General features: G+C 44.4%; 1 protein-coding gene across 2 annotated transcripts in view; it reads left to right on the top strand.

The window, feature by feature from the left end:
- Positions 1 to 2085: 2085 nt before the first annotated feature.
- LOC144487644 (uncharacterized) overlaps positions 2086 to 27807 on the top strand; it is a 64886-nt gene continuing 39164 nt past the window's right edge. Inside the window, exons 1-2 of one of the 2 annotated variants that reach the window (XM_078205723.1) lie at positions 2086 to 2372; positions 22975 to 23056. In XM_078205723.1, coding sequence (XP_078061849.1) covers positions 2211 to 2372; positions 22975 to 23056 — 244 coding nt within the window. In that variant the 5' untranslated portion in view covers positions 2086 to 2210. The remainder of the gene's footprint in view (positions 2373 to 22974; positions 23057 to 27807) is intronic. The other variant, XM_078205721.1, reaches the window with a different exon arrangement.

Below are 27807 nucleotides of genomic sequence, written 5' to 3'. Positions count from 1 at the left end.
TGGTGGTCAGGTATCCTTTTGTGTTGTTAAAAGTAGGTATGAATATATGCAAAAAACAAACTCATTGGAACTCTCAAGCAGATTTGAACTGTCAAAACCAACTGTCTAAAGGAGCTGTTGAGGTATTTAAAACTCCCATCCTTTATTTGTGAATAAAACTGGAGTGTTAAAAAAAATCAATGCTTGCTATATCACTATCTTGACTTAAGCTTGAGGATTATCATTACTGGATTAGTGCTGCATGAATGATTTAATAAACTTCCATTATCACAGTGGAGTGTCTGCCATTTCAGTCATTTGACAGTCCTGAGTAGTTATCACCTCTTTGAAGTGGGACCAGGAATACTTGATTTTATAAGTAATTAAAGGAAATTAAATGTTTTTTAAAATCAGCATTTTCTTTTCAAATAGTGAATTCTTCAGTAGACCCATAAGAACTTTATTTGATCTCATCTTAACACAAATCCTGAGGTCTTTCTATGACAGATACTGGATGGATTGGCATAGTGTAAAGAAAAAGGATGGTGGGTGGGGAATGGAATGCTATGAGTTGGCATAAAGGGGCTATAAAGGGCCATGTAGAGTGGATGGAGGAAATAGCTTTCCATAGATGCTCTAAGGAGCCATGGGAGGTGGGTAAATGACATGGGGAGTGTGAAGGTTGGAGGGATGTTATTGTTTTCATTTAAAATGTCAATGCAGTGCTGGAACACTGAGGCAAGCCATCCACCCAGCCCACATCCACACCCAGCAGCCTCTGCATAGTTTCCAAAAATTATGGCCTGAATGTTTGCTCTCAGGTCAGGTTGAAAATGCACTGAATTCCCATCCCCCTTCTATTAAGTCCTGAGTCAGAATGCTTGTAGGCTACCTTCCCACCTAAAAGCTCCAAATCTTGTTGGGTTTGCCTGCGGCTCTCTGAAGTGGAGAGGTGGTCCCTCGTTCAAAGGCACTATGTGCCCTACTGAGGTACCTGGAATCAGGAAGGTGGGGCCTCAGAGTGAGCCATCCTTGCTGGTGATCCCACACCTCCCTCCCCCCATCTCCAATGACCAGCATTCCCCTTCCAGGGAACCCCACTTACCTGATTCCAGAGGATTAATTGTTGATTCCCAGTGCATTACTGGGAGTGGGCAGCTCTCCTCGTGGTGCTGCCGAACTACAAAGCTGCCAGCCTCAAGAATGGGATTTCTGCCCGACGTGGGCCTTACTTCAGTGGGAGCCCTGATGGTTTCGGAATAGTATCAAGCCTCCTGTGTAGAGGTAATGTGGAGCTCCCATTGGTTCTCCATTGGGTGGTTTCCATGTCCCTGCTATTAAATTTCACTCATAGCTTTGTAAAAGGAACTGATCTATTGGAGATTAAATAATCACTCATCAGGTTTATAAATCAACCGTCCATCCATATTAGTTCAGGTTTTAAGAATAGCAACACATGATTTTTATAACAAATTGCTTGGATTAAAGGGTTTATCTCGATTTGAAATTAATGTTCTGCCTTGTGGTGCCCAGAAGTCCGAAATGACCATGCTATTTTAGACAAATGCAGTAGCTTTCATCCAATGTGTTGCAAATCAATGTTATTGTTGCCATGGTGCAGATTGTAGTGCAGAGTGAGTGATGTGGTATTTGACAATATAGTTCCTAAATCATTTTAGAGTAATATAACAATATAACAGTACAGTTGGCATGAGTGTGAATTGATCCCTGGAACTCTTTGTATTAAAATTCTCATCGGGAACTACATTGATTTGAGGAATTTACAAATACAGAATGACCAATTTTCTATGCAACTATTCCCAGACAATACAAGCCAAATATTATCTCGCTCCTGTTAGTGTATTTGTTTCAGAAATTGTGAAGCAAATAGGTTAAAAGTACACTTCCATTGATGTTTGACTCTGTATTTCTTAAATCAGTTTGTCGCATAACATGTTTTCAGGTTCCTATTTTATTGAAATAATTTCCTCTTGAAAGAAATTTGAACCCTAAACGTGTCTCTCAGAATATGGTGCAAGTCCTGTAGGTGTCCTGTTCCTCTGACCCTGACATACTGTTTACCCCTGACCTTGCCAGCGCACAGTGCTGTGCCTCACTCACTCCCTCTTGGTGTGTGTGATCCCTGGCGATTGCTGCTCGCTGGAAGGATCAGCGCGGGAAGGCGAGCAGCTGAGATCAAGCTGCACGTTGGGCTTCAGCGGGCGGGGGTAATGGCGCTTCATGTGGACGACTCCTTCCCTTACCAGAGTCTGCTGCCGAAGAAGGCGACGGGCGCCGCGTCTTTCCTCGCCCGGTACCCGGAGTACGACGGCAGGGGGGTTCTGATCGCTGTCTTGGACACGGGCGTGGATCCGGGAGCACAAGGACTGCAGGTAAAGGCAGGCGACCGCAAGCTAGGCCTCGTGAAGCCTCGGCCTCTCGTACACAACACAGCCACGTAGACTTTTAGAAGCAGCATTAAATCGACCACCATTCACCTTGGAAACAAGATATTATTATCTTACACCACATTTAATACATGTAAAATAGCATTTGATTACAACCCGGATGTGTTAATAAATTATTGGATGGTGGTGATGAAGACTTAACTGGCCTCTTTCAAATGTGCAGTTTTAACACTTTGCTCCTCTCATCACTGTGAGGTTATTAATTCGTGCATATTTATTCACTCATTTTGATATTCCCACTTAATTAGTATAGTATATTAGATAACTGGCTGGACCAAGTATACTGGATATTGAGTTCACTCTTTGAGACCAATTTCCTCTGTGCCATGAATAGTATAAGTTTATTATGACTGTTAGAAGATTGTGGAGAGATGTGTGTATGCATATATATATACATACACACACACACCCTTGGTCAGCTGGCATTTGGGGAAGGGATGTGTATTATAACAGTACTTGTGCTCAATTTCCAGTGACCGGAAACTACAGGCTTTCCTCTTGACAGTGCTATGACAATGCACAAGCCGAATTTCATGTTTGATCTGGAGTGGAATTTTGCGATATAAATAATTTTTCCAGTCACCCTTTTATTTCTTAGCAAGGTACCAAGGTTACACTTTAATGTACGGTTAAAAAGTTGTATGAATTATTTCATCCTTCATTGCGAATTGTTTATAATTGCCCGTGGAAGCAATTGATCTATTATATCATTTTGGAATAAACAGACAATGCAGTTTCCAATATGACCTCAAGAAAAATAAAGTTTTTTTTCAGGTTCCAAAGAATATTATGTCACCCTCTCCCCTCCACCCCTCTCCAAAAAAAACCAAACTTCCCTGCCTGCTGATAAGTCAGAAAATGAAGGGAGAGTGACAGCTTCCAAAAATTAGGATACCTTTTAAATGTGTTAATTAGGAACCCAGTGGTGTACTACATACAGAAAAATGAAGAACTGGATGTAGTTTGATCCTAAATTTCTAAAATTAGATTGGTAAGTTATTAAAGTGAAGTTGAGGTCATCATAGACTTTTGACCTTTTCATTTCACTCATTTAAGCACATTTTAAAGTGTAATTAAATTAGAAGGCCAAAATCTTGTTTTTAAATATTTTTACATGTATTGAACTGGAAATAATGCCTCATACACAATTATGGTTGATCATTCCAGTTACTTTCATGTAACTGTCACAGGACATAATGGATGTGAAAACTTAGAAACATTTTTGCTGCGGAAAGAGCTCATTTGGTCATCTTGGCCATGCCAATTGGGAAAATTGTCACCCAGTCCAATCTCTCCTTCCAGCTCTTGGTCTCGAGCCCTGTAAGTTAAGACGTTTAAAGTGCATATCCAGATTTTTCTTAAATGTGATGTTGCCTCTACTATGCTTCCAGGTGGTTAGTTCCAGAATCCCATCACACTCTGGTTGGCAAAATTGTATTGCCACTTTCTCTAATCTATAGAATGTATAGAACGTTGGTTCGGCCGCATTTGGAATACTGCGTCCAGTTCTGGTCGCCACACTACCAGAAGGACGTGGAGGCTTTGGAGAGAGTACAGAGGAGGTTTACCAGGATGTTGCCTGGTATGGAGGGGCTTGGTTATGAGGAGAGATTGGGGAAACTGGGGTTGTTCTCCTTGGAAAGACGGAGGATGAGGGGAGACTTAATAGAGGTGTATAAAATTATGAAAGGCATAGATAGGGTGAACGGTGGGAAGCTTTTCCCCGGGTGGGTGGTGACGTTCACGAGGGGTCATAGGTTCAAGGTGAAGGGGGGGAGGTTTAACACAGATATCAGAAGGACATATTTTACACAGAGGGTCGTGGGGGCCTGGAATGTGTTGCCGGGCAAGGTGGTGGAGGCGGACACACTGGGAACGTTTAAGACTTATCTAGATAGCTATATGAACGGAGTGGGAATGGAGGGATACAAAAGAATGGTCTAGTTTGGACCAGGGAGCGGCGCGGGCTAATTGTTCTTTGTTTCTCGTTTCAAGGCTTCATTCTATGATCATCTTGCTGGTGCCAGTACAGAGCGAGACTGCGGATAGTTGGGAACCTGTCTCGGGGGCAGGGAATTCATATGGTGTTCGTGGAAGTGGAAATGAATAGGGTTGGGAAGCATTTTCCGATCAGGGCCAGTGTGATCTCCTGGACTCGTTTCGATCGCCTCAGGGGGTCGGAGAGGAATTTCCCAGATTTCTTTTCCCCATATTGGCCCTGGGGTTTTCACCTCTCCCTGGAGATCACATGGTCTGGAATCGGGGGCTGGGGGTGAGTTAATAGGTTGTGATGAACAAAGCATCGTAGCTGTGAGGGACAGCTCGGTGGATAGGATATTAGTATGTAGATAGGCTGGAAAATTGGTCGGGGATCCTGGATTCAGGATTCAATCCTGGACCGGGGAGCGGCGCGGGCTTGGAGGGCCGAAGGGCCTGTTCCTGTGCTGTATTGTTCTTTGTTCTTTGTTCTAATCCTTCTGCCAATTTATGCCCCCTGGTTATTTCTGCAAACAGAAATTGGTCATTCCTATTGTTGGAGTAAAATTGAGACTGTTCAAGCCATTATTGTGACTTATAAAACTTTTTAAGCCATCATTGTGAATGTAAAACTTTTTAAGACAAGAAAAGTTGTGTATGTAACTTTTGCACTCTGTGGTTAAGCACAAACACTCGAGCCTTGACTAGTGACAAGCTGGGGTGAGCCATGTCTCATTTTTAGTGTAAAAGTGCAAAGCAAGCAGGAATAGTCAGACAGCAAAGGACAAGAATAGTTAGGTCGCTCAGGGGCAGATGGCCTGAAATTGGCCTAGAACAGTGAGGTATTTTCAACGAAATGTTATTGATAACTAACTATTGTCAAGGGGCACACTTGGCCAAAGTATGTAACCGCCTACGGCTGGATGCAAAACTGCTGATGTTTGCGATGTTTTAACGGATATAAATGCACTTGCTGCCAAGCCAGATTGAGGAACTCTGCCCAGAGATCCTCCCAAAGCTTCGATTCAATAAACTGCATGTTGAATCTCAAGTCTGATCTCCGAGTGGTGACTTTTCCCACAACACCTATCGACGCCATCTAGGCTCTTCATACTTTTATACAATTGAGTTAAATCTGCCCTTAGGTCCTATTTTCCAAAGAAAACAACTCTAGCTTATCTAAAGGAGCTAATTACATTAGCTGATGTAAGCCTGCTATTCAAAAAGGGAGTTAGAGAGAAAACAGGGAACTATAGACCGGTGAGTCGAACTCTAGTTGCTAGAGTCTATTATCAAGGATTTCATAACTCGGCATTTAGAAGGCAGTGGTATAATCAGACAAAGTCAGCATGGATTTACAAAAGGGAAATCCTGCTTGACGAATCTATTAAAATTCTTTGAGGATATAACTAGTAGAGTTGACCAAGGAGAAGCAGTGGATGTGGTTTATTTGGACTTTCAGAAGGCTTTTGACAAGGCCTCACATAACAGACTACCATGTAAAGTTAAAGCACATGAGATTGTAGGTAATGTCTTGAGATGGATAGAAAACTGGTTAGCCGCAAGGAAGCAAAGAGTAATAAATGGGTCTTTTTCCGATTGGCAGTCAGTGACTCGTGGGGTTCTGCAGGGATCTGTGCTAGGACCCCAACTGTTCACATATATTAATGATTTGGAAGAGGGAACTGAGTGTATTATCCCCAAATTTGCAGATGATACAAAGTTGGGTGGGAGAGTGAGCTGTGAAGAGGATCCAGAAGTGGGGATCAGGATATTGAATTTGATGACCAGCCATGATCAAAGTGAATGGTGGAGCAGGCTCGAAGGGCCGAATGGCCCATTCCTGTTTCTATGTTAATCTTCACTTGTAGCTAAAATTTCCTGTTCTTGGACTACATCAAATACTCTACCCTATTTGACACTCCTTGTTATTACCTGAACAAGTTGAATCATATTAGTCTGAAATGAGACCTATCTTTAACAAATCCACGCTGACTGCCCCTGGCTGATGAGTACCTCGAAATGACAATTTATTCGGTTTCTCAGAATTCTTTCACTTGCCCACCATTGAGGTTTGGCTGACTGGTCTGTAATTACTTGTACTATCCTGTGTCCCTTTTAATACAGCAGTATAACATTAGCAGTCCTCCAGTAATACCCCTGCAGCAAGAGAGGATTGGAATAAGATGGTCAGAACCACTGCTATTTCTTCCCTTGCTTTAGCAGTCAAAGCAAAAATTGAAAATTTTGACTGGTCCATTGGTGATGGTATTATTTGATGTCAAACAATTTTATATGTCTCTATGTGTATCGTATCAGTTGTCAGGTACCTTTATATTTTTTAATTGTTATATGATGCAAAAAGGTTAAGTTAATTTTAGGTGAACTGAGCTGGATGGAATCTAAGCTTTATAACAACCGACAAAACTTAATACTTTTAAAGTAATTTTGATAGATGAAAATACGTGTCGGGGGATATGTAAATAAAAAGTCTTGTGTATGGTACACATTTCCTGTGCACAAATCTTTTAGGATTTTACCTCAACATTTATAATAACAGTTGGTTAAAAAAACACTGTAATTGGTTTCCTGTCAGGGTGTAGATGCAAGTTCCTGCCTTTTGTGGTGCAAATTGATGAGCAGAGGCATTCTACCAATTTTCACTCAATGTGAAGGTAACTTTGATTTTTAATCAATCTTATCTCATTTAAATTTTTTAAAAATTATTTTCTTTTATTATTCTCTCCCTTGCCACCGTCTGAAATTCTTCACAATTCCTATCCATGATGCAGCCTCAAGTCATGGGCCAATTTTTTTCTGCCTTATTCAGCTTTGCATTGCAACTCTCGTGTCAGACGTAGACCAGGTTCAAGTTCCGTTCCTGTCCTCTTCCTCATAGACACTGTACTGTTCCCTTCTAACACTTGCCTCAGCTTTCTGCACATAATCAGCTGGGCAGCAATATGCACATTTTAAAAACATAATATTTCATAAACTTAGATCAACTTTTTTGATGAAATAACTTTTGTATGTATATAGACAGAGACAATCATTTACAGAGCATTTTTTAACCAGTTGCCCATTATAAATGTTGATGTAAAATCCTGGAAGTGTGTACCATACCCAAACTTTTGAATTATATGTCTCCCCAACATGTTTTTCATGCATCAGAATTACATCCAAAGCATTTAGTTTTATTGCTTATTATAAATAATTTAGATTCCATCCAGTGCCATTGTTTTTCATGTTTATTACTGACCATAGAACCATTGAAAATTACAGCTCAGAAACAGGCCTTTTGGCCCTTCTTGTCTGTGCCGAACCATTTTTTGCCTAGTCCCACTGACCTGCACTTGGACCATATCCCTCCACACCCCTCTCATCCATGAAACCGTCCAAGTTTTTCTTAAATGTTAAAAGCATTTACCACTTTATCCGGCAGCTTATTTCACACTCCCACCACTCTCTGCGTGAAGAAGCCCCCCTAATATTCCCTTTAAACTTTTCTCCTTTCACCCTTAACCCATGCCCTCTGGCTTTTTTCTCCCCTCGCCTCAGTGGAAAAAGCCTGCTTGCATTCACTCTATCTATACCCATCAAAATCTTATACACCTCTATCAAATTTCCCCTCATTCTTCTGCGCTCCAGGGAATAAAGTCCCAACCTATTCAATCTCTCTCTGTAACTCAGCTTCTCAAGTCCCGGCAACATCCTTGTGAACCTTCTCTGCACTCTTTCAACCTTATTTACATCCTTCCTGTAACTAGGTGACCAAAACTGTACACAATATTCTAAATTCGGCCTCACCAATGCCTTAGATAACCTGACCATAACACTCCAACCTTTATACTCGATACTCCGATTTATAAAGGCCAATGTACCAAAGGCACTCTTTACGACCCTATCCACCTGTGACGTCACTTTTAGGGAATTCTGTACCTGTATTCCCAGATCCCTCTGTTCAACTGCACTCTTCAGAGTCCTACCATTTACCCTGTACGTTCTACTTTGGTTTGTCCTTCCAAAGTGCAATATCTCACACTTGTCTGCGTTAAATTGCATTTGCCATTTTTCAGCTCATTTTTCGAGATGGTCCAAATCCCTCTACAAGCTTTGAAAACCTTCCTCACTGTCCACTACACGTCCAATCTTTGTATCATCAGCAAATTTGCTGATCCAATTTACCACATTATCATCCAGATCATTGATATAGATGACAAACAACAATGGACCCAACACTGATCCCTGCGGCACACCACTAGTCACAGGCCTCCACTCAGAGAAGCAATCCTCCACAACCACTCTCTGGCTTCTTCCATTGAGCCAGTGTCTAATCCAATTTACTACCTCCCCATGTATACCCAGCGACTGAACCTTCCTAACTAACCTCCCATGAGGGACCTTGTCAAAGGCCTTGCTGAAATCTAGGTAGACAACATCCACTGCCTTCCCTTCATCCACTTTCCTGGTAACCTCCTCGAAAAACTCTTAATAGATTGGTCAAACATGACCTACCACACACAAAGCCATGTTTACTCTCCCTAATAAGTCCCTGTCTATCCAAATATTTGTAGATCCTATCCCTTATCACACCTTCCAATAACTTGCCCACCACCGACGTCAAACTTACTGTTCTATAATTTCCCGGATTTCTTTTGGAACTTTTTTGGAACAACGGAACAACATGAGCCACCCTCCAATCATCCGGCACCTCCCCCGTGAATACTGACATTTTAAATATGTCTGCCACGGCCCCTGCAAGTTAAACACTACCTTCCCTCAAGGTCCGTGGGAATATCCTATCCGGTCCTGGGGATTTATCCACTCTGATTTGCCTCAAGACAGCAAGCACCTCCTCCCCTTTAATCTGTAAAGGTTCCGTGACCTCCCTACCTGTTTGCCCTATTTCTGTAGACTCCATGCCCGTTTCCTCAGTCACTACGGATGCAAAAAACCATTTAGTATCTCCCCCATCTCTTTTGGTTCCATACACAGTCTACCATTCTGGTCTTCAAGAGGACCAATTAAAATTCTCCTGAACACATTTTACAAACTCTATCCCGTCTAATCCTTTAACAGTATGCAAGTCCCAATCTATATGTGGAAAATTAAAATCCCCTACTATCACAACTTTGTGTTTCTTGCAGTTGTCAGCTATCTCTCTGCTGATTTGCTCCTCCAATTCTCGCTGACTATTGGGTGGTCTATAATACAACCCCATTAATGTGGTCATACCATTCCTGTTTCTCAGCTCCACCCATAGGGCCTCTGTAGACAAGTTCCCTAATCTATCCTGCCTGAGTACCGCTGTAACATTTTCCCAGACCGACAATGCCCCCCCCCACCTTTTATCCCTCTGCCTCTATCCCGCCTGAAACATTGGAACCCTGGAACATTGAGCTGCCAGTTCTGCCCCTTCTGTAGCCAAGTTTTACTAATGGCTGTAATGTCATATTCCATGTGTCTATCCACGCCTTTAGCTCATCTGCCTTCCCCACAATACTCCTGGCATTGAAATAGACACACCTCAAAAGGTTATTTCCACCACACTCAACCCTTCCATTTGTGATTTTGCTTGAACTAACCTGTCTTTTTACCCCTGCTCCACTATCTGCTCTGGCGCTCTGGTTCTCATCCCCCTGCAAATCTAGTTTAAACACTCCCCAATAACACTAGCAAACCTCCCTGCAAGTATATTGTGCATAATTTCAAAGTTTGTGCATGATAGAAAATTTGGAACTGTAGAAAACAGGAGGGCAGTACCAGACTTAAAGAGGGACATGCAAAACCAAAGAACAGTGCATGCTGGAAACCTGAAATACAAATACACGATGCTAGCCAAGTCAGGCAGCGGCTGTAGAGGAAGAAGCAGAGTTGGCATTTCAGAACTGTTATGTTTCATCAAGTCACTGACCTAAACTGTTAACTTCACAGATGCCTGACCGGCTGAGTCTAGCATTTTTGTTTTTATATTTCAGAGGAACACAGTCATTCTGATAAAATAGGCAGGAACATAGCAGATGAAAATTAGCAGAGGTATGAGACGATGCATTTTTGAATGAAGAATGAGAGGGCAGTATAAAAATAAATGGTATCAATTTAAATGGAATGCAGGAATATACAGACCTGGGCATTCACATACAAATTTCTGGGCAGGTGGCAGGACAGGTTGAGAAGGCTATTTTTTATTAACGATGTGGAGTCCTTATGGTATTTTGAACTCTCAAGGAATGACCAGGAGTTACTTGTAATGATGAATTTCTCCCCCAAGTGCTGCCTCTAGCAACCCGGGAGATCGGTGATTTAAATGTTCCACTGGAGCGGAAACTTTGCCATTGCTCTCAAAGAAGCCTGCAGCTTGATGTGGGACTCTGGAATAGTGGGGAACCTTAGAAATCAGGTGGAGTCTTGAGTGCGGGTAGTGACTAGGGAATGGGAGGAGAGGAAGACTGGGGAATTGGGGTGACAATGAAATCGGAGTATGGGGTGAGAGGGAGACTGCTATGGCAGATTCTGGCAGGGCTGGGAGAGGGGAGCGGAGCATCGACATGAGTGAGCAAGCGGGGGAGCAAGTGGGGGAGGGGCTGAGACATGAGCGGGCTGGGCAAATGGAGCGAGTGAGCAGGTGGGCTGGGGGGACTTCGGCTTTGAAGCGAGAAAGTACCATGGATTTGACAGACTGTGGAGAGCAAGTAGGCCTGGGGAGGGCGAGGGCCCGGGGAGGGTGAAATCCTGGTGGGCCCGGGGGGTGGGGAGGGTGAGGTCCTGGAAGGCCCACGGAAGGTGAGGTCGTGGTGGGCTGGGAGGAGACAATGTCGTGGTGAGGATGTGGGAGAGAGAAACGAACAAAGTGTGTTTGTGTGTGGGAGCGAGAGTGAGATACTGACTGAGTGGCAGCACAGTGGCACAGTGGTTCACACTGCTGCCTCACAGCGCCAGGGACCGGGGTTCAATTCCAGTCTCAGGTCACTGTCTGTGCGGAGTTTGAACATTCTCCCCTTGTCTGCATGGCTTTCCTTCGGTTGCTCTGGTTTCCTCCCACAGTCTGAAAGACATGCTGGTTTGGTGCATTGACCATGCTAAATTCTCTCTGTGTACCCAAACAGGCGCCTGTGTGTGACAACCAGGGGATTTTGACAGTAACTTCATTGCAGTGTTAATGTAAGCCTACTTGTGACGAATAAACTTAAACTTGATATGAAGGGTGAAGGCGAGAGACTGAGTGAGTGAGTGCGAGTGTGTGCAAGAGACTGAGTGATTGTGAGGCTGAGTGTGAGAGAGAGGGAGTATGAGTGTGAGTGATCGCAAGATACTCAGTGTGAGTGAGTGTGAAATACTGAGTGGGGCGAAGTTTCCTGTTCCGCCCACCATGAGAACCGGAGCGGACGAGAGGCTGACCATGGAAAAGTCCGTTGACCTCGGGCGGGATTTTCCAGTTTCGGGGCGAGCGCAGCCAGAAAATCCCCCCCAGTGAGTGAGCTAGTGAGTGAGTGTGGATGAGTGCGGGAGAGTGAGTGAGTGCGGGAGAGTGAGTGAGTGAGTGCGGGAGAGTGAGTGAGTGAGTGAGTGCGGGAGAGTGAGTGAGTGAGTGCGGGAGAGTGAGTGAGTGAGTGCGGGAGAGTGAGTGAGTGAGTGCGGGAGAGTGAGTGAGTGAGTGCGGGAGAGTGAGTGAGTGAGTGCGGGAGAGTGAGTGAGTGAGTGCGGGAGAGTGAGTGAGTGCGGGAGAGTGAGTGAGTGAGTGCGGGAGAGTGAGTGAGTGAGTGCGGGAGAGTGAGTGAGTGAGTGCGGGAGAGTGAGTGAGTGAGTGCGGGAGAGTGAGTGAGTGAGTGCGGGAGAGTGAGTGAGTGAGTGCGGGAGAAAGTGAGTGAACGAGTGAGTGAACGAGTGAGTGAGTGTGGGAGAGAGTGAGTGAGCGGGTGAGTGAGTGCAGGAGAGAGTGAGCGAGCGAGTGAGTAAGCGAGTGAGTGAGTGCGGGAGAGAGTGAGCGAGTGCGGGAGAGAGGGAGGGAGAGAGATATGACTTACTCTTTTTTAATTTAATTTATTGTTAGGACATTGCTGTACTTTTCCTCACCAATTCTTTTCCCTTAAAACCTCGACATGTTTTTGAAATTGAGTTTATTGCTGTGCCAGAGCTTTTCTGTGTGAAATTTGTTCCTGAACCCCCTGAGTGAGAAAAATATGCAAATCTCCCATCCCAGCCACACACCGCCCCCCCCCCCGCGACCCACCCCGGCCACCCCACCCCCCCCACCCCCCCCGACCCACCCGGCCACCCCACCCCCAAACACCCGAGCTACACCCCCCCCATCCCAGCCACCCCCGCACCCTCCCCCCTTCCAACCCCAGCCACTCCCACCCCGGCCAGCCCCCCCTCCACCCTGGCCACCCCCACCCATCACCATCACCACCCCAGCCACACCCCCCACACTGGCCAATGCACCCCCCCCTGCCTGGCCACCCTGTCCCCACCTCCACGCCGACCACTCCCCCCCCCCCCCCCCCCCCCGCCCCACCCCGGTCACCACCCCCGCCCCCACTCCCCCAGCCACCACCACCTCCCCACCCCTGACAAGAGAAAAGATTGGACAAGTCAGGTCTAACACGTTGCTAACCTTCATTATTAGATGGTATCATTGTCCTTGTTATAGCCATCTTTTTTCTGATTTTTGAGATGTGTCACAGACAAGGCTGGGATTTATTGCCATCCGTACCTACCCTGTGAAGGTGACAGTGGGCTTGCTTCTTTAATCATTCGTAGCAGTCAGATAAAACTAAATGACTTGCTCAGCCACTTCAGCAGCAGTTAAGCATGAACCACAGTGGCGGGGAACTGGTGTCACGGACTGAGCTGAATGGGTGAGAATAGGAAGTATGCTTTCCTCAAGAGCATAACTGAACCAGTTAGGTGTTTAAGACAATCTGCCAGTTTCATGGTCACTTCCACTTGTATCATTTTTTTTAATTTCTAGATTTTCTTAAAAATGGCCATTAAATTCTCAAAATGCCACAGTGAGATTTGAACTCACATTTGCCAGATTATTAATCTTCAGATGAAATCAAACAAGCTCGCCAGCTGTATCAAATTGCTACAGAGGTTCAAGGGAAAGGCCTAGCATCACTCTCAGGGCAATAAAGGCTGATCTTGTCAGAGATACTTATGTTCCAAAATGGTTAAAGACAAAACAAAGCAGATTAGATTTTTTCAACACCTCAGTTATCTCCATGATTAATTTCTTTCAGTGCAGCCAACAGCCTTTTCAAAGCATATTTAATATTGTGAGCATATGGAACATAAAATGGCCACATTTTTGCTTAATGGATGTAATTCCAATAGCCAGATTAATCCTTCTGTTTGAAAGGTTGTAAGTCAGCCATTACACATTTTTAAAGAACGTAAATCCATTACCTCACTAGTTGTGCAATTTCTTACTTTTATTTCATTAACACAGGAGTACTTTCAAGTTCCAGTGTGCCTCAGATGGATTTTCCAATCTTGTGAATTTTACTTTGAAATTATACCTCTCTTGAGGCATCTAAAAGCAAATTAATAACTGTGTCATTCCTTAAACTTCATGTACCTGGACCCTGGTACTAAACAGGAAATCAATCATTCGGGAATAAGATAAAGAATTTATTTGCGTGGGCACAGTAGTTTCCAGAGGTCGCTTTGACAGTGCAATTTGCCCAGAATCGGCAAAAGCAGTATAAAATGGAATTTCAAATCAAGTTTCAATGATTTTTTTGTACTAGTTTATAAACATAGTGCTGGAATCCAACCTGGCCAACAAAACTGACCTACATAGAGAGCAAATTAACACCATGGTATGTTTCCACTAATTCTTTTTTAGCTTACTTGGTGGATATGGGCATTACTCACAAGACTAGAATTTGTTATCCATCCCTAATTGCCCTTAAATTGAGTGGCTTACTATGTCATTTCAGAAGGTAGTTAACCATATTGCTGTGGATGGAAGTTATGTAGGCCACATTAGGGAAGGATAGTAGATTTCCTTTCCTAAAGGACATTCGTGAACTAGATTTTTTTTCTTATTCATTCATGGGACATGCACATTGCTGGCTGGCAAGCATTTGTTGCCCAAATGCTAGGCAAATCGTAATTACCCTTGGGAAGGTAGTGGTGAGCTGCCTTCTTGAAACGCTGCAGTCCACTGGCTGTGAGGTGACCCACAACGCCATTAGGGAGGGAATTCCAGGATTTTGACCCAGCGACTGCGAAGGAACGGTGATATATTTCCAAGTCAAGATGGTGAGTGGCTTGGAGGGGAACTTGCAGGTGGTGATGTTCCCATGTATCTGCTGCCCTTGTCCTTCTAGGTGGAAGTGGTCGTGGGTTTGGAAGCTGCTGATCTTTGGTGAATTTCTGTAGTGCATCTTGTAGTTAGTACACTACGGTCAAATGTGGCCTTGATGTCAAGGGCTGTCACTCTCACCTCTGGAAATCAGCTCTTTTGTCTGTGTTTGAACCAAGGCTGTAATGAGGTCAGGAGCTGAGTGACCCTGGTGAAATTTAAACTGGGTACTGAGCAGGTTATTACTGAGCGAGGACTGCTTGATAGCACCGTTGATGACTCTTCCATCGCTTCACTGATGATTGAGAGCAGACTGATGGGGCGGTAATTGGCCAGGTTGGATTTGTCCTGCTTTTTGTGAAGTGGACAATATGGCACTTGGTGTGAGTTAGAGTAAGAGCAGAAGAGATTTGGATGATCATGTATCAGGGTTTCAAGAGTAGGCAGGCGTGTGGATGGGTGATTGTTATGCAGGTTGAAGTAAGCAGCCTTTATGCTTAAAAGGATGTGGCGTCAGAAGCTCAGCCCAGAGTCAAGTAAGATAGAAAGAATTGTATTAGCTTTATTGATTGCTGCTCTGTTTCATGTTGGACATGTTTAGCATCAAGTCTATTAAGACTCCTGGTTTTGTTGCAGTTTTAGCTTTGCTATTTAAACACTATTCACTGAGTATGTGTAGCATCTATTTTTCCTTCCTCAGCTTTGGTCAGAGTCCATCTAAAGAAAGGATATACTGGCCTTGGAGAGGATGCAGTGCAGTTTCACCCAATTCATATCAGGTTCAAAGGTTTACATTATGAAGACAGGGTTCATAAAATTGGGTTTTACTCCATTGAGTTTAAAATATTGAAGAGCGATGTGATTGAAGTGTTTAAAATGATAAAACAATTTGATAAAATAGATTTGCTCTTTCCTTTGGCAGGTGTATCCAGAATGTGAGGACAACTCTAAAATTAAAACTAAGCCATTCAGTCATGAGCTCAGGAGACAATTTTTAATACAAAGGGTATTGAATATCTGGAACTCCCGGCCCCATGAGGCTGTAGTTGCTGGCACAGTTGAAACTTCCAAGACCAAGATCCATAGATTTTTATTCAGCAAGGAAATTGGTGAATGGAGTTCAGGTACAAATCAGCCATGATCTAACTCCCGTCAACAATGCTTTGAGAAATTTCCCACTCCTCCAATGACTCCCCTTGTCAGACCCAATATAGACTGAGACCTAACTTAAATAATTCGACCATCCCTGGAACTTCCCTTCGAATCAACGTTAAACCAATTTCACGAGTACCATGCACACTTCTGCTGATTCTGTGCATTGACATGAGATTCAGGGTCACTAAATGATCTGAATTAAAATACCTATGAAGTATAAAAGCTCTTCATCAAGGCCTCATTTTTCTTACTTTTTGCTAATGCTCTTTTTTCTGTTTTTGGAGGAATCAGAACCTTCAGATCAGCGCTAAAAATGGAGAAGCAGCAGATTCATCTGATATTTCTACATTGCCCTGCCATTCATGAGGTATTCTTCCTCGCTAAAATTAGGAGAATCCCAGAACTGGTTAAGGGATCACTTTTTACTCTAACTGGTTTCACCTTTTTTGATAAACTCTCAAGGGGACACGAGATTGTTGTGGCAGATGACTATGAGATCCTAAAGGAACATTTCTCATCAGTATTTACTGTTGAGAAAAGCATAGATGATAGGGAACTTGGGGAAATAAATAGTGATGTCTTGAGGAGTGTACATATTACAGAGAAGGAGGTACTGGAAGTCTTAAAGTACAACAAGGTAGATAAATCCCCGGGACCTGACGAAGTGTATCCCAGGACATTGCGGGAGGCGAGGGAGGAAATTGCGGGTCCCTTAGCAGAGATATTTGAATCATCGATAGTCACAGGTGAGTTGCCTAAAGACTGGAGGGTGGCAAGTGTGGTAACTTTGTTTAAGAAGGCCTGCAGGGAAAAGCCTGGGAACTACAAGCTGGTGAGCCTCACATCTGTAGTAGGTAAAGTTGTTAGAAAGTATTTTGAGAGACAGGATCTACAGGCATTTAGAGAGGCAAGGACTGATTAGGGATAGTCAGCATGGCTTTGTGAGTGGAAAATCATGTCTCACAAATTTGATTGCGTTTTTTGAAGGGGTAACCAAGAAGGTTACCCCTTCAAAAAGAAGGTAGATAAGGGTAGTGCAGTTGATGTTGTCTACATGGACTTTATCGAGGCCTTTGACAAGGGACCGCATCGTAGTTTGTTGCATCAGATTAAATCTCACGGGATCCAGGGTAAGGTAGCCAAATGGATACAAAATTGGCTTGATGATAGAAGCCAGAGGCTGGTTGCAGAGGGTTGTTTTTCCAACTGGAGGCCTGTGACCAATGGTGTGCCTCAGGGATTAGTGCTGTTATTTGTCATTTATATTAATGATTTGGATGAGAATAAAAGAGGCATGGTTAGTAAGTTTGCAGATGACACCAAGATTGGTGGCATAGTAGACAATGAAGAAGGTTATCGAGGATTGCAACGGGATCTTGATCAATTGTGCTAGTGGGCTGACGAATGGCAGATGGAGTTTAATTTAGATAAATGCGAGGTGATGCATTTTGGTAGATTGAACCAGGGCAGGACTTATTCAGTTAATGGTAGGGCGATGGGGAGAGTTACAGAACAAAGAGATCTAAGGGTACATGTTCATAGCTTCTTGAAAGTGGAGTCACAGGTGGACAGAGTGGTGAAGAAGGCATTCGGCATGCTTGGTTTCATTTGTCAGAACATTGAATACAGGAGTTGGGATGTCTTGTTGAAGTTGTACAAGACTCTGGCAAGGCCACACTTGGAATACTGTGTATAGTTCTGGTCACCCTATCATAGAAAGGACATGATTAAACTAGAAAGAATGCAGAAAAAATTTACTACCATGCTACCGGGACTTGATGGCTTGAGTTATAAGGAGAGGTTGGATAGACTGGGACTTTTTTCTCTGGAGTGTAGAAGGCTGAGGGGTGATCTTGTAAAGGTCTATAAAAAAATGAGGGGCATAGATCAACCCAAAGGAAGGGAAGTCTAAAATTAGAGGGCATAAGTTTAAGGTGAGAGAGAAGAGATACAAAAGGGTCCAAAGGGGCAATTTTTTTCACACAGAGGATGGTGAGTGTCTGGAACAAGCTGCCAGAGGCAGTAGTAGAGGCGGGTACAATTTTGTCTTTTAGAAAGCATTTAGACAGTTACATGGGTAAGATGGGTATAGAGGAATATGGGCCAAATGCGGGCAATTAGGAATTAATTGGGAGTTGGCAATTAGGGGTTTAAAGAAAAGGGGCAGCATGGATAAGTTGGGCTGAAGGGCCTGTTTCCATGCTGTAACCATCTATTACTCTCTGGGCCCGATTTTACCATTGCATCGCGCCCATGTTTGGGTGCAAAAACTTGGTAAAGTCAGGCGTGAGGGAATTAGCACGATCCGCGCCTGCGTCTGCACAGATGCCCACTTTACCAAGGCCACTTTATCAAATGCATGCATTTGAATTAATGGGCTGCCCGGCCAACTTCACCAGCATTTCTCCCTTTACCATCACGTTCGCCCATCCAGATTCGGCACAAAACAGACATGCTTGGCAAAGGTCTGTTTCGGGTGCTCCAACCTCTGAAGAGGTAAGTTTAGAGCTTCCAGCGGCTCTCTAACTCAGATCGATTGTTGGAAGTGGTCGGGGGGAGGGGCAGGCGGAGGGAGACGATCCAGATCATTCTCTGGTTGGTGTGGGGGGGGGGCGGGGGCGGCGCGGAGGGAGGGAGACCAGAATCGCTGGCTCCTTAGTTTGGCTGATGTCAAAACAGAGCCAGCATTTTTGGGTGTTCAGGGGAGGTGAGTATTATCACGGTTACAGGAGGAAGTATTGTTGAAAGGGTCGGATGGGTGAACATTTTGGGGGCTACGGGAGACGGTGAATATTGTCAGGGAGGTGAGGGACAGTGAGCATTGTTGGGAGGGTGTTGGAGGTGTGAGCATTGTTGACATGAGGGAGGGATGAGCATGGTTAAGGGTGCAGGGGTGTGACCAGTGTCGTGTGCTAGTGGGGGGAGGGGGAGGGGGGGGGGGGCGCTTTGTTGAAGATGCAATGTGGGTGAGGAACATTGTCAGGTTTGTGCAGGGACATTGTTGGGGGCTGCGCAGTGGGTGATTATTTACAAGGGGGTGGGGGGTTGCAGAGTGGTGAGCATTGTTGTGCGGTGCAGGGAGTGAGCATTATCAGGAGGGTTGGGGGGGAGTGAGCAATGCCAGGAATAATTGAGAGAGGTGAGCATTGTTGGGGGTGCAGGGTAGATGAATGTTGGGGAGTTAGAATAGAATAGAACAGTACAGCACAGAACAGGCCCTTCGGCCCACGATGTTGTGCCGAGCTTTGTCTGAAACCCAGATCAAGCTATTTCCTCCCTATCATCCCGAAGTACTCCATGTGCCTATCCAATAGCTTCTTAAATGTTCCTAAAGTTTCTGACTCCACTATCCCTGCAGGCAGTCCATTCCACACCCCAACCACTCTCTGAGTAAAAAACCTACCTCGGACATCCTTCCTATATCTCCCACCATGAACCCTATAGTTATGCCCCCTAGTTACCGCTCCATTCACCCGAGGAAATAGTCTTTGAACGTTCACTCTATCTATCCCCCTCATCATCTTATAAACCTCTATCAAGTCTCCTCTCAACCTCCTCCGCTCCAAAGAGAAAAGCCCAAGTTCCCTCAACCTTTCCTCATAAGACCTACCCTCCAAACCAGGCAGCATCCTGGTAAATCTCCTTTGCACTCTTTCCAGTGTCTCCACATCCTTCTTGTAGTGAGGTGACCAGAACTGCACACAATATTCCAAATGTGGTCTCAGCAAGGTCCTGTACAGTTACAGCATAATCCCACGGCTCTTAAACTCCAACCCCCTGTTAATGAACGCCAACACACTATAGGCCTTCTTCACGGCTCTATCCACTTGAGTGGCAACCTTCAGAGATCTATGGATATGAACCCCAAGATCTCTCTGTTCCTCCACATTCTTCAGAACCCTACCTTTGACCCTGTAATCCACATCCCCCTTTCTCCCTCTGCTGGCTACACATCCCCTGGCCAGATTAATTCAATGGTTGAATAACTTAGTCATGTTCCCATGTTCCAAATTAATTGGTAATCTACGTGATAATTTATCTGGCCAATTACTTATTGATTATCTTTTAAATTTTAGATAAATTTTCTTTGTGAACTTACATGCTTACTTTTAACATTTAGGGCCCTATTTTACCGTTTTGATTCCAAGAGCTGGGCAGACTTGAAACTGACTGTTTCAGATCCGACTTTTAGTCCTGTTCTCAGGCGCCCCCGTACGCACTCTGCCTGCAAAAATATCAGCGATTCCGAATCACTGCACGCCCAAACATACCAGCATTTCCCTCTTTACCATCGTGTTCGCCCGTCCAGATATGGCTGAAAAAGACCTGCTTGGCAAAAGTCTGTTTAAGGTGCTCCAGCTTTTGAAGAGGTAAGTTCAGAGCTTCTGGCTGCTCTCTTACTCAGATCGGTGGTGGGGGGGGTCGTGGAGCAGGGAGGCCAGATCATTCTCTGGTGGGCGAGATTAGGGAGGGGGGAGGTGAGGATAGAGGCCAAATTGTTCTCTGGTGGGGGAGAGGTGGGTGAGGAGGAGGGCCACATGGATCTCTGGTGGGGGGGTCCGCTGCCACTCTGCGGGTGATCGGTGAGGGGTTGCAAAGAGGGGGTCCGCTGCCACTCTGCGGGCGATCGGTGGGGGGGACGGGGGAGGCGGGGAAGGGAGGCAGGGGGTCACATTCGGTCTGGGTAGCAGGGGGAGGGGTGGGTGGATAAGGGGGACAGTTATGTTGTGGGTGTGGGACAATGTCTGTGGGGGCCATATCTCCCGCTTTATGTGGCCCGGGAGTGATGTGGCAGGGCAGCGTTTTTCAAATTTATTTTACTGCGCATGCGCAGTTGAAGACTCCCATTGGAGCAGCAGCGTTACAGGTGTGATAAGCCCCACCCACAGTGCAATTCAGACTCGCAACTTTTTTTTCGGGCTGAGTGCGGATGGAGGCGCCTGAGAACAGGTTTCCAAGTCGGATCTGAATCATGCCCAGATTCAGCACTAAGAATCAAAATGGTAAAATCGGGCCCACAGTTCCAAAAATATTTTAAAAAACAAATTGCTGGCTGGAGGCAGAGTGTGGTGACAGGGAATATGAGGAAGAAAGATAGGATGTGAGGATTGTCGCAGGCATGGACTGGTAGCAAATAGCTTGACCAGAATGGCACAATGGGCTAGCATGGGAAATGGGGAGAAAGTGGCCACAGTCCCAAGCTAGTGAGTGAGCCCTGCGAGATTTGACAGGCCTTGGGAAAGGGAAGCCGATAGGAAGGGGGAGAGAAAATGATCTGTCCAATAAAACTCAGATGGTAGCAATGAGAAATGAAAGTGACAATTAAAACAAAACCCTGAGGAGGAAGACTGGCTGGCATAAATTCAGGTTAAAAAGCCAATAAATAAATCGCAACATTAGATAATGGAGCAAATAGACAAAGCTCAGAGAAGCAATAGCGCCATCTCGTGACAGGCAACTATAATGACACCTTAGTTGAAAATAGCACCCAGATCTGCCAGAAATTAACGTGACAAAGGGGACATGAATGCCAGATCCAGAATTTTTATTACAGGTACAAGACTGATGTCCAGTGCAATTGCTAATGGATTCTGAAGCCTTATTAGGAAAATAAAGCCAACCAGGATCAGCTAATAGTGAAGTGATGAATTTGGATAATATTTACACAAAAAATGCTGGAGCTGTGTAGAGCAGAGGGATAATCTAAAATGGACCATTTATAAAGGGAAAAAGATAGGGGGACACTTAGACAAAAGGTTCATAATTAAAGAAGGAGCTCTGATCAAAAATCAAAAAAATAGTTCCAAGGTATATTGCAAAATGTGAGCAATAAACCAAGGGAATTAATTTTACATGAAATTCTAGACTCTAGCATTTAAAAAGTCTGATTATAAACTAGATAAGAATCAGATACAATACATGCAGACGAGAGAGAAAATTTGCCACCTCTGCACAACTTTTCCAAAGGTGGCTTCTCAGGGATGACAGCCACCCACCTAGTAGTGGTGGGCAGTCAATAAGGGTGATTAAGCAGGTACAGAGAAATCTATTGCAATTTGTCAGAAGCCCATGGGCCATACACAGGGTCAGCACCTCATAGAAGCTGATGAACTATTGTCTATAGCAACAGACATTAAAAAGGGAATCAGAAAAGAGGAAGTCAAGCATGGTCAATGACCTACCATACTTTTAGCAGATCTCTCAGATTGGGAGTGCTGAGAGAGGGAGGGAATGGGATTTATAGTGGGGTTCATTCTGAGCTGCAATGAGTGCCACATTCATCTCAGCATTCCATGGGCAGTCCATTCCCATGCGAGGGTCAGCACTGCCTCAGGGAACTCTGACACACAGTCACACATTTCCTTTGCTGGTCCACAAGCACTGTTTATTTGTGGCCCTCGAGGCTCGGCATCTCCAGCCAGGGGTTGAGCTTGGCTGGAGCATTCCTCTGTCCTTTGATAGGCACTGCCAGATCAGACATTGCCTCTATCATCTGCTTCTGTTTGATGACGTTATGACGTGACAAGCCGAGAGTATATGGTGTTCCAACTGATATAGTGTCGATAGAGGACTGGCTAATTAACAAGAAAGTCAGAATAAATGTGCCATTTTCAGATTGGCAAACTGTGACTAGTGAAGTGTTGCAGGGGTCAGTCCTGGGACTCAACTACTTAGGACTTAAAAGGAAAGTTCAACTGTATTGTAGCCAAATTTGCTGATGATACAAAGGTAGGTAGGAAAACAGTTGTGAGGAGGATACAAAGAGTTTATAAAGGGATATCAATAGGTTAAGTGAGTGGGCAAAAAATGACAAATGGAGTGTAATGTAGGAAATATGAGGCTGTCCATTTTGGCAGGAAGAATAGAAAATTTTATGAGGAAAGATTAGACAGGTTGGGCCCGTATGCATTAGAGTTTAGAAGAATGTGGGATGATTTTATTGAAATGAATAATTTCCAAGGGAAATTGACAGGGCGGATACTGAGATGGTTCCTCAAAAGGATATCCTAGAACTGGGACACAGTTTAAAATTAAGAGATTTCTCATTTAAAATGGAGATGATTCGTTGTTTTTCTCTCACAGGATGGAGGGAATTTGGTGAAGATGACAGGATGTGCTCCTTTCCTTTTCTACCTTTCCTCAAAAAGAACAGCAGGCAGCATTGGTAAGTAAGACCTCGTGAGTATTTCTACTGTCCTTAATTTGCAGATGACACAAAGATAGATAGGAAAGGAAGCTGTGAAGAGAACATAAGGAGTGAGCACAAATCTGGCATATGGAGTACAATGTGGTAAAATGTAAAATTACATATTTTGGAAGGAACAATAAAAAAGCACATTATCTGAATGGTGAGAGATTTCAGAGCTCTGAGGTGCTGAGGGATCTGGGTGTCTTAGTGCATGAATCACAAAAGATTAATATGCAGGTACAGCAAGTAATTAGGAAAGCTAATAAATGTGTACATGTCCCTTAACAGTAATCACATGCTTGAGTGGCATATAAAGGAAGAAATAATGGGAGTTATGACAATAATCATGGAGGATTTTAATTTACACACTGACTGGAAAAATCATGTGGACAAAGGTAGCCCAGATGAGGAGTTCAGCAAATGTTTTTGGGAGTTTCTTCGAGCAGAAATTGAAGAGCCAACCAGAAAGCAGTCCACACGAGACCGGATATTGTGTTATGAGACAAGATTAATTAATGGCCTCATAGTGAAGGCCCCCTAGATAGCAGCAAACATAATGGGCCCGATTCTCCCATCGCAACGTGCTAGTTTTTTCGCACGTCAGTCATTTCATGGGAACGCATGTGCGTCTCCCATCGCCAGAGAGCAGGTGCAGTTGAGACCACGCTGGAAACCGGCAGGAACACCAAGTAAGTGATTTTAATCTTTTTAATGTAATTTAAATGTCATTATTGGGCCCGGGACTGAATTCTCCGGGCCCAATAGCATCTCCCACACCGCCACACCACATTTCACTCGGCGGGGTTTAGAGTAGCTCCCCACATTCGGGGAACTTGCGAGAGATCCCGCTGGAGTGAAGGGGAGGCAATCAGGGCCCCCTCGGGGTTGGTGGCAGGGGGTGATGCTCCCTGGGTATGGGCATCCTGGCAGCGCCAGCCTCTTCCCCCTGGCACTGCCCGGGGGAACCTTGGCACTACCCACCAGGCATGGGGCAGTGCCAAGGGGTTGGGGCCTATTGTGGGCGGGACCATCGGTAGGGGTTGGCGAGGGTCCCACTGTCACTCTGGATTGGAATCTGGTTGGGACTGGAGGGAGGCCAGTGATTGGGGCGGGCTGGAGGGGGGTGGTTTGCCAGAGGTGTTTGCCTCCCAGGGGTGTCTGCCTCCCGTGGGGGGTGGTCTGCCAGGGTGGGAGGGGTCTGGAGATTGGGGTGCTCCCGGACTGGGGAAAGTTGAAGCTGGCCTGGAAATGTTCATGGAGGCTGTAATCAGGCCGTGGAGTGTTGGGGGGCAACATTGCGAGGGTCCCAGGTTGGCCAGCGATCGAGCTGGCCAGCAAATGGGAGGCTGACAGATCGGGGTCCCTGCGCATGCACAGAGGCCTGGAACTGTCCGACTCTGACGTGAATTGGCTCCGCCCCCGAGCTTTTAATGATATTCACGATTGTGACCTCTGCAGTGCACAGAGTGTGGGAGATTCGAGTCTGAACTCCCACTCGAAAAACAATCGTTATTTACATCATTGTTCCCGCCAATTCAGCACTTAGTATTTTTTGGGGAGAATTGGGCCCAATGATTGAATTTTACATTGAGTTTTAGGGAGAGAATGGGTCTAAAATTAATATTTTAAACTCAAGTGAAAGCAATTATGAAGGCATGAAAACAGAGCTAGCTAAAATGAACTTGTAAATAAGGTTAAGGGATAGGTCAATAGTGACGCAGTGACAGGCATTTAAAAGAATATCTCAGAATACACAGAATAGACAAATTATAATGAGAAATAAAAATTCCAAGGGGAAAAGTTAAAGATAGGATCAACCTGAAAGAAAGAACATATGATTGCACAAGATGGAAGTCAGAAGATTGGACAGAATATAAAACACAGCAAAGAATGATTAAGATTAATAAAGGAGGGAAAAAAGTACGAGAAAAAGCGAGCAAATAAGATCAAAGCATGAAGATTCTCTGTAAATATTTAGAGTTAACTTTGAGCATTGGTCCTATAGAAAATGGGTCTGGAAAATTAATAATGATAAATAAGGAGATGGCAGATGAGTTGAATGGGCATTTTGCACCAGTCTTCACAATAGAGAATAAAATAATAACATCCCAGATATCGCTGTAAATCAGGAAATAAAGGGAGAGCGAAATGCAGGAAAATTACATTCACCAGGGAAATGGCATTGAGCAAATTGCTGGAGCTGCGGTTGACAAGTCCCTGGGTCCTGATGGATTTCATCCGAGGATCTTAAGAGAAATTTCTAGTGAGATGAGTGATGCATTGGTTTTAATTTTCCGACATTTAGTGAAGGTTCCATTCATTTGGAAAATAGTGAATTCAAAAAGGGAGGGAGACAGAAAGCAGGAAATTACAGGCAGGTTAGCCAAACATCTGCCACAGGGAAAAAGTGAGAAGCTATTATTCAAGACATTAAAGCAGGGCGTTTAGATTAATTCCAGGTAATCAGGCAGAGTCAACATTTTGAGAGAGGGAAACCATGTTTAATCAATTTATTAGAGTTCTTTGATGAAGAAAGATGTGCTGTGGATAGAACATAGAAATACTACAGCACAGTACAGGCCCTTCAGTCCACAAAGTTGTGCCGAACATGTCCTTACCTTCGCGATTACTAGGCTTACCTATAACCCTCTTTCTTACCAAGTTCCATGCACTTAGCTAAAAGTCTCTTAAAAGACCCTATCGAATCCACCTCCACCACCGTTGCTGGCAGCCCATTCCACGCACCCACCACCCTCTCAGTGAAAAACTTACCCCTGACATCTCCTCTGTACCTAATCCCCAGCACCTTAAACCTGTGTCCTCTTGTGGCAACCATTTCTGGCCTGGGAAAAAGCCTCCGACTATCCACTCGATCAATACCTCTCAACATCTTATACACCTCTATCAGGTCACCCCTCATCCTTCGTCTCTCCAAGGAGAAAAGGCCGAGCTCACTCAACCTATGCTCATAAGGCATGCTCCCCAACCCAGGCAACATCCTTGGAAAGCTCCTCTGCTTCCTTTCTAAGGCTTCCACATCCTTCCTGTCATGAGGCGAACAGAACTGAGCACAGTACTCCAAGTGTGGTCTCACCAGGGTCTTATACAGCTGCAACATTATCTCATGACTCCAAAACTCAATTCCTCGATTGATGAAGGCCAGTACACCATATGCCTTAGAAACCACAGCCTCAACCGGCACAGCTGCTTTGAGCGTCCTATGAACTCGGAACCCAAGATCCTTCTGATCTTCCACTCTTCCAAGAGTCCTAGCATTAATATTATATTCCGCCATCCTATTTGACCTGCCAAAATAAACCACCTCACACTTATCTGGGTTGAACTCCATCTGCCACTTCTCCGCCCAGTCTTGCATCCTATCAATGTCTCGCTGCAACTTCTGACATCCCTCCACACTATCCACAACACCTCCAACCTTTGTGTCATCAGCAAACTTACCGACCCATCCCTCCACTTACTCATCCAGGTCATTTTTTTTTTTTAAAATCACAAAGAGTAAGGTTCCCAGAACAGATCCCTGGGGCACTCAACTGGTGACCGACCTCCATGCAGAATATGATCCATCGTTAAAGGGAACCGGTGGATACTGGACCTAAGAATTCCAGAAGGCATTTGATAAGGTGTCACATTAAAAGTTAATGCGGAAAATAAAAGGTGATGGTGGGGGTAAGGAGGGAAGTGATGTTAAATATTGGCTTGGATAGAAAATTGGCTGGCTCACAGTAAACAGAGGGTAGGCATAAATGGGTTATTTTCTGGTTGGTAAGATGTAAAGAATGGTGTGCCACTGGGATCAGTACTGGGGCCTCAAGCTTTTAAAATTTGTATAAATTACTTGGATGAAGTGACCAAAGGTATGGTTGCTGATGATATAAAGGTAGGTAGGAAAGTGAGATGTGTGGAGGATATAAGATGGCTGCAAAGAGATAAAGATGGTTTGTGTGTGGGCAAAGATCTGACATGGAGTGCAACATGGGAAAATACAAAATTGTTCATTTTGATTGGACGAATAAAAAGAAACATAGTACATAAATGATGAGATTGCAGAGCTCAGAGGTACAGAGGAATCTGGTCTCTTAGTCATGGTTCACAAAAGATTAATTTGCAGGTACAGCAGGTAATTAGGACAGCAAATAGAATGTTATTGTTTAGTGTGAGGTGAATCGAATACAAAAGTAGGGATGTGATGCTTCAACTGTACAGGGCATTGGTAAGATCACATCTAGAACACTATATGCAGTATTGGTCTCCTTATTTCAGGAAGGATGTAAATGTATTGGAAGCAGTTCAGAGAAGGTTTGATGAAGTAATACTTGAAGTGGGAGGGTTGGACAAGCTCAGCTTGTGTCTGCAGGAGTTTAGAAGAATAAGAGGCAGCTTATTTGAAGCATATAAGATTCTGAGGGATCTTGACAGGGTGGATGTGGAAAGGATGTTTCTTCTTATGCAGGAATCTAGAACTTGGGGGTCACTGAAAATTAATAAAACAATTGAACACTACAAAAGCCATCATGAATTCAAGAGGTCAAGTTCTATGTCATTATGACTATATGTTTGCCATTTGGGCATCTTGCTCACCTTGCGTTAGGGAGAGAAACAAACTATTCAGCTATTCCATTCTTCACTCCCTTCAAGACACCAGATGAAGCTTTTTGGAATTTTAAAATGGCCTTTATTCAAGCTGTAGCTCAGCAAACAGCTTTCCA

This window comes from Mustelus asterias, unplaced genomic scaffold (assembly GCF_964213995.1).
Source record: "Mustelus asterias unplaced genomic scaffold, sMusAst1.hap1.1 HAP1_SCAFFOLD_948, whole genome shotgun sequence".
NCBI lineage: Eukaryota > Metazoa > Chordata > Chondrichthyes > Carcharhiniformes > Triakidae > Mustelus > Mustelus asterias.
This window is presented reverse-complemented; position numbering and strand designations above follow the sequence as displayed.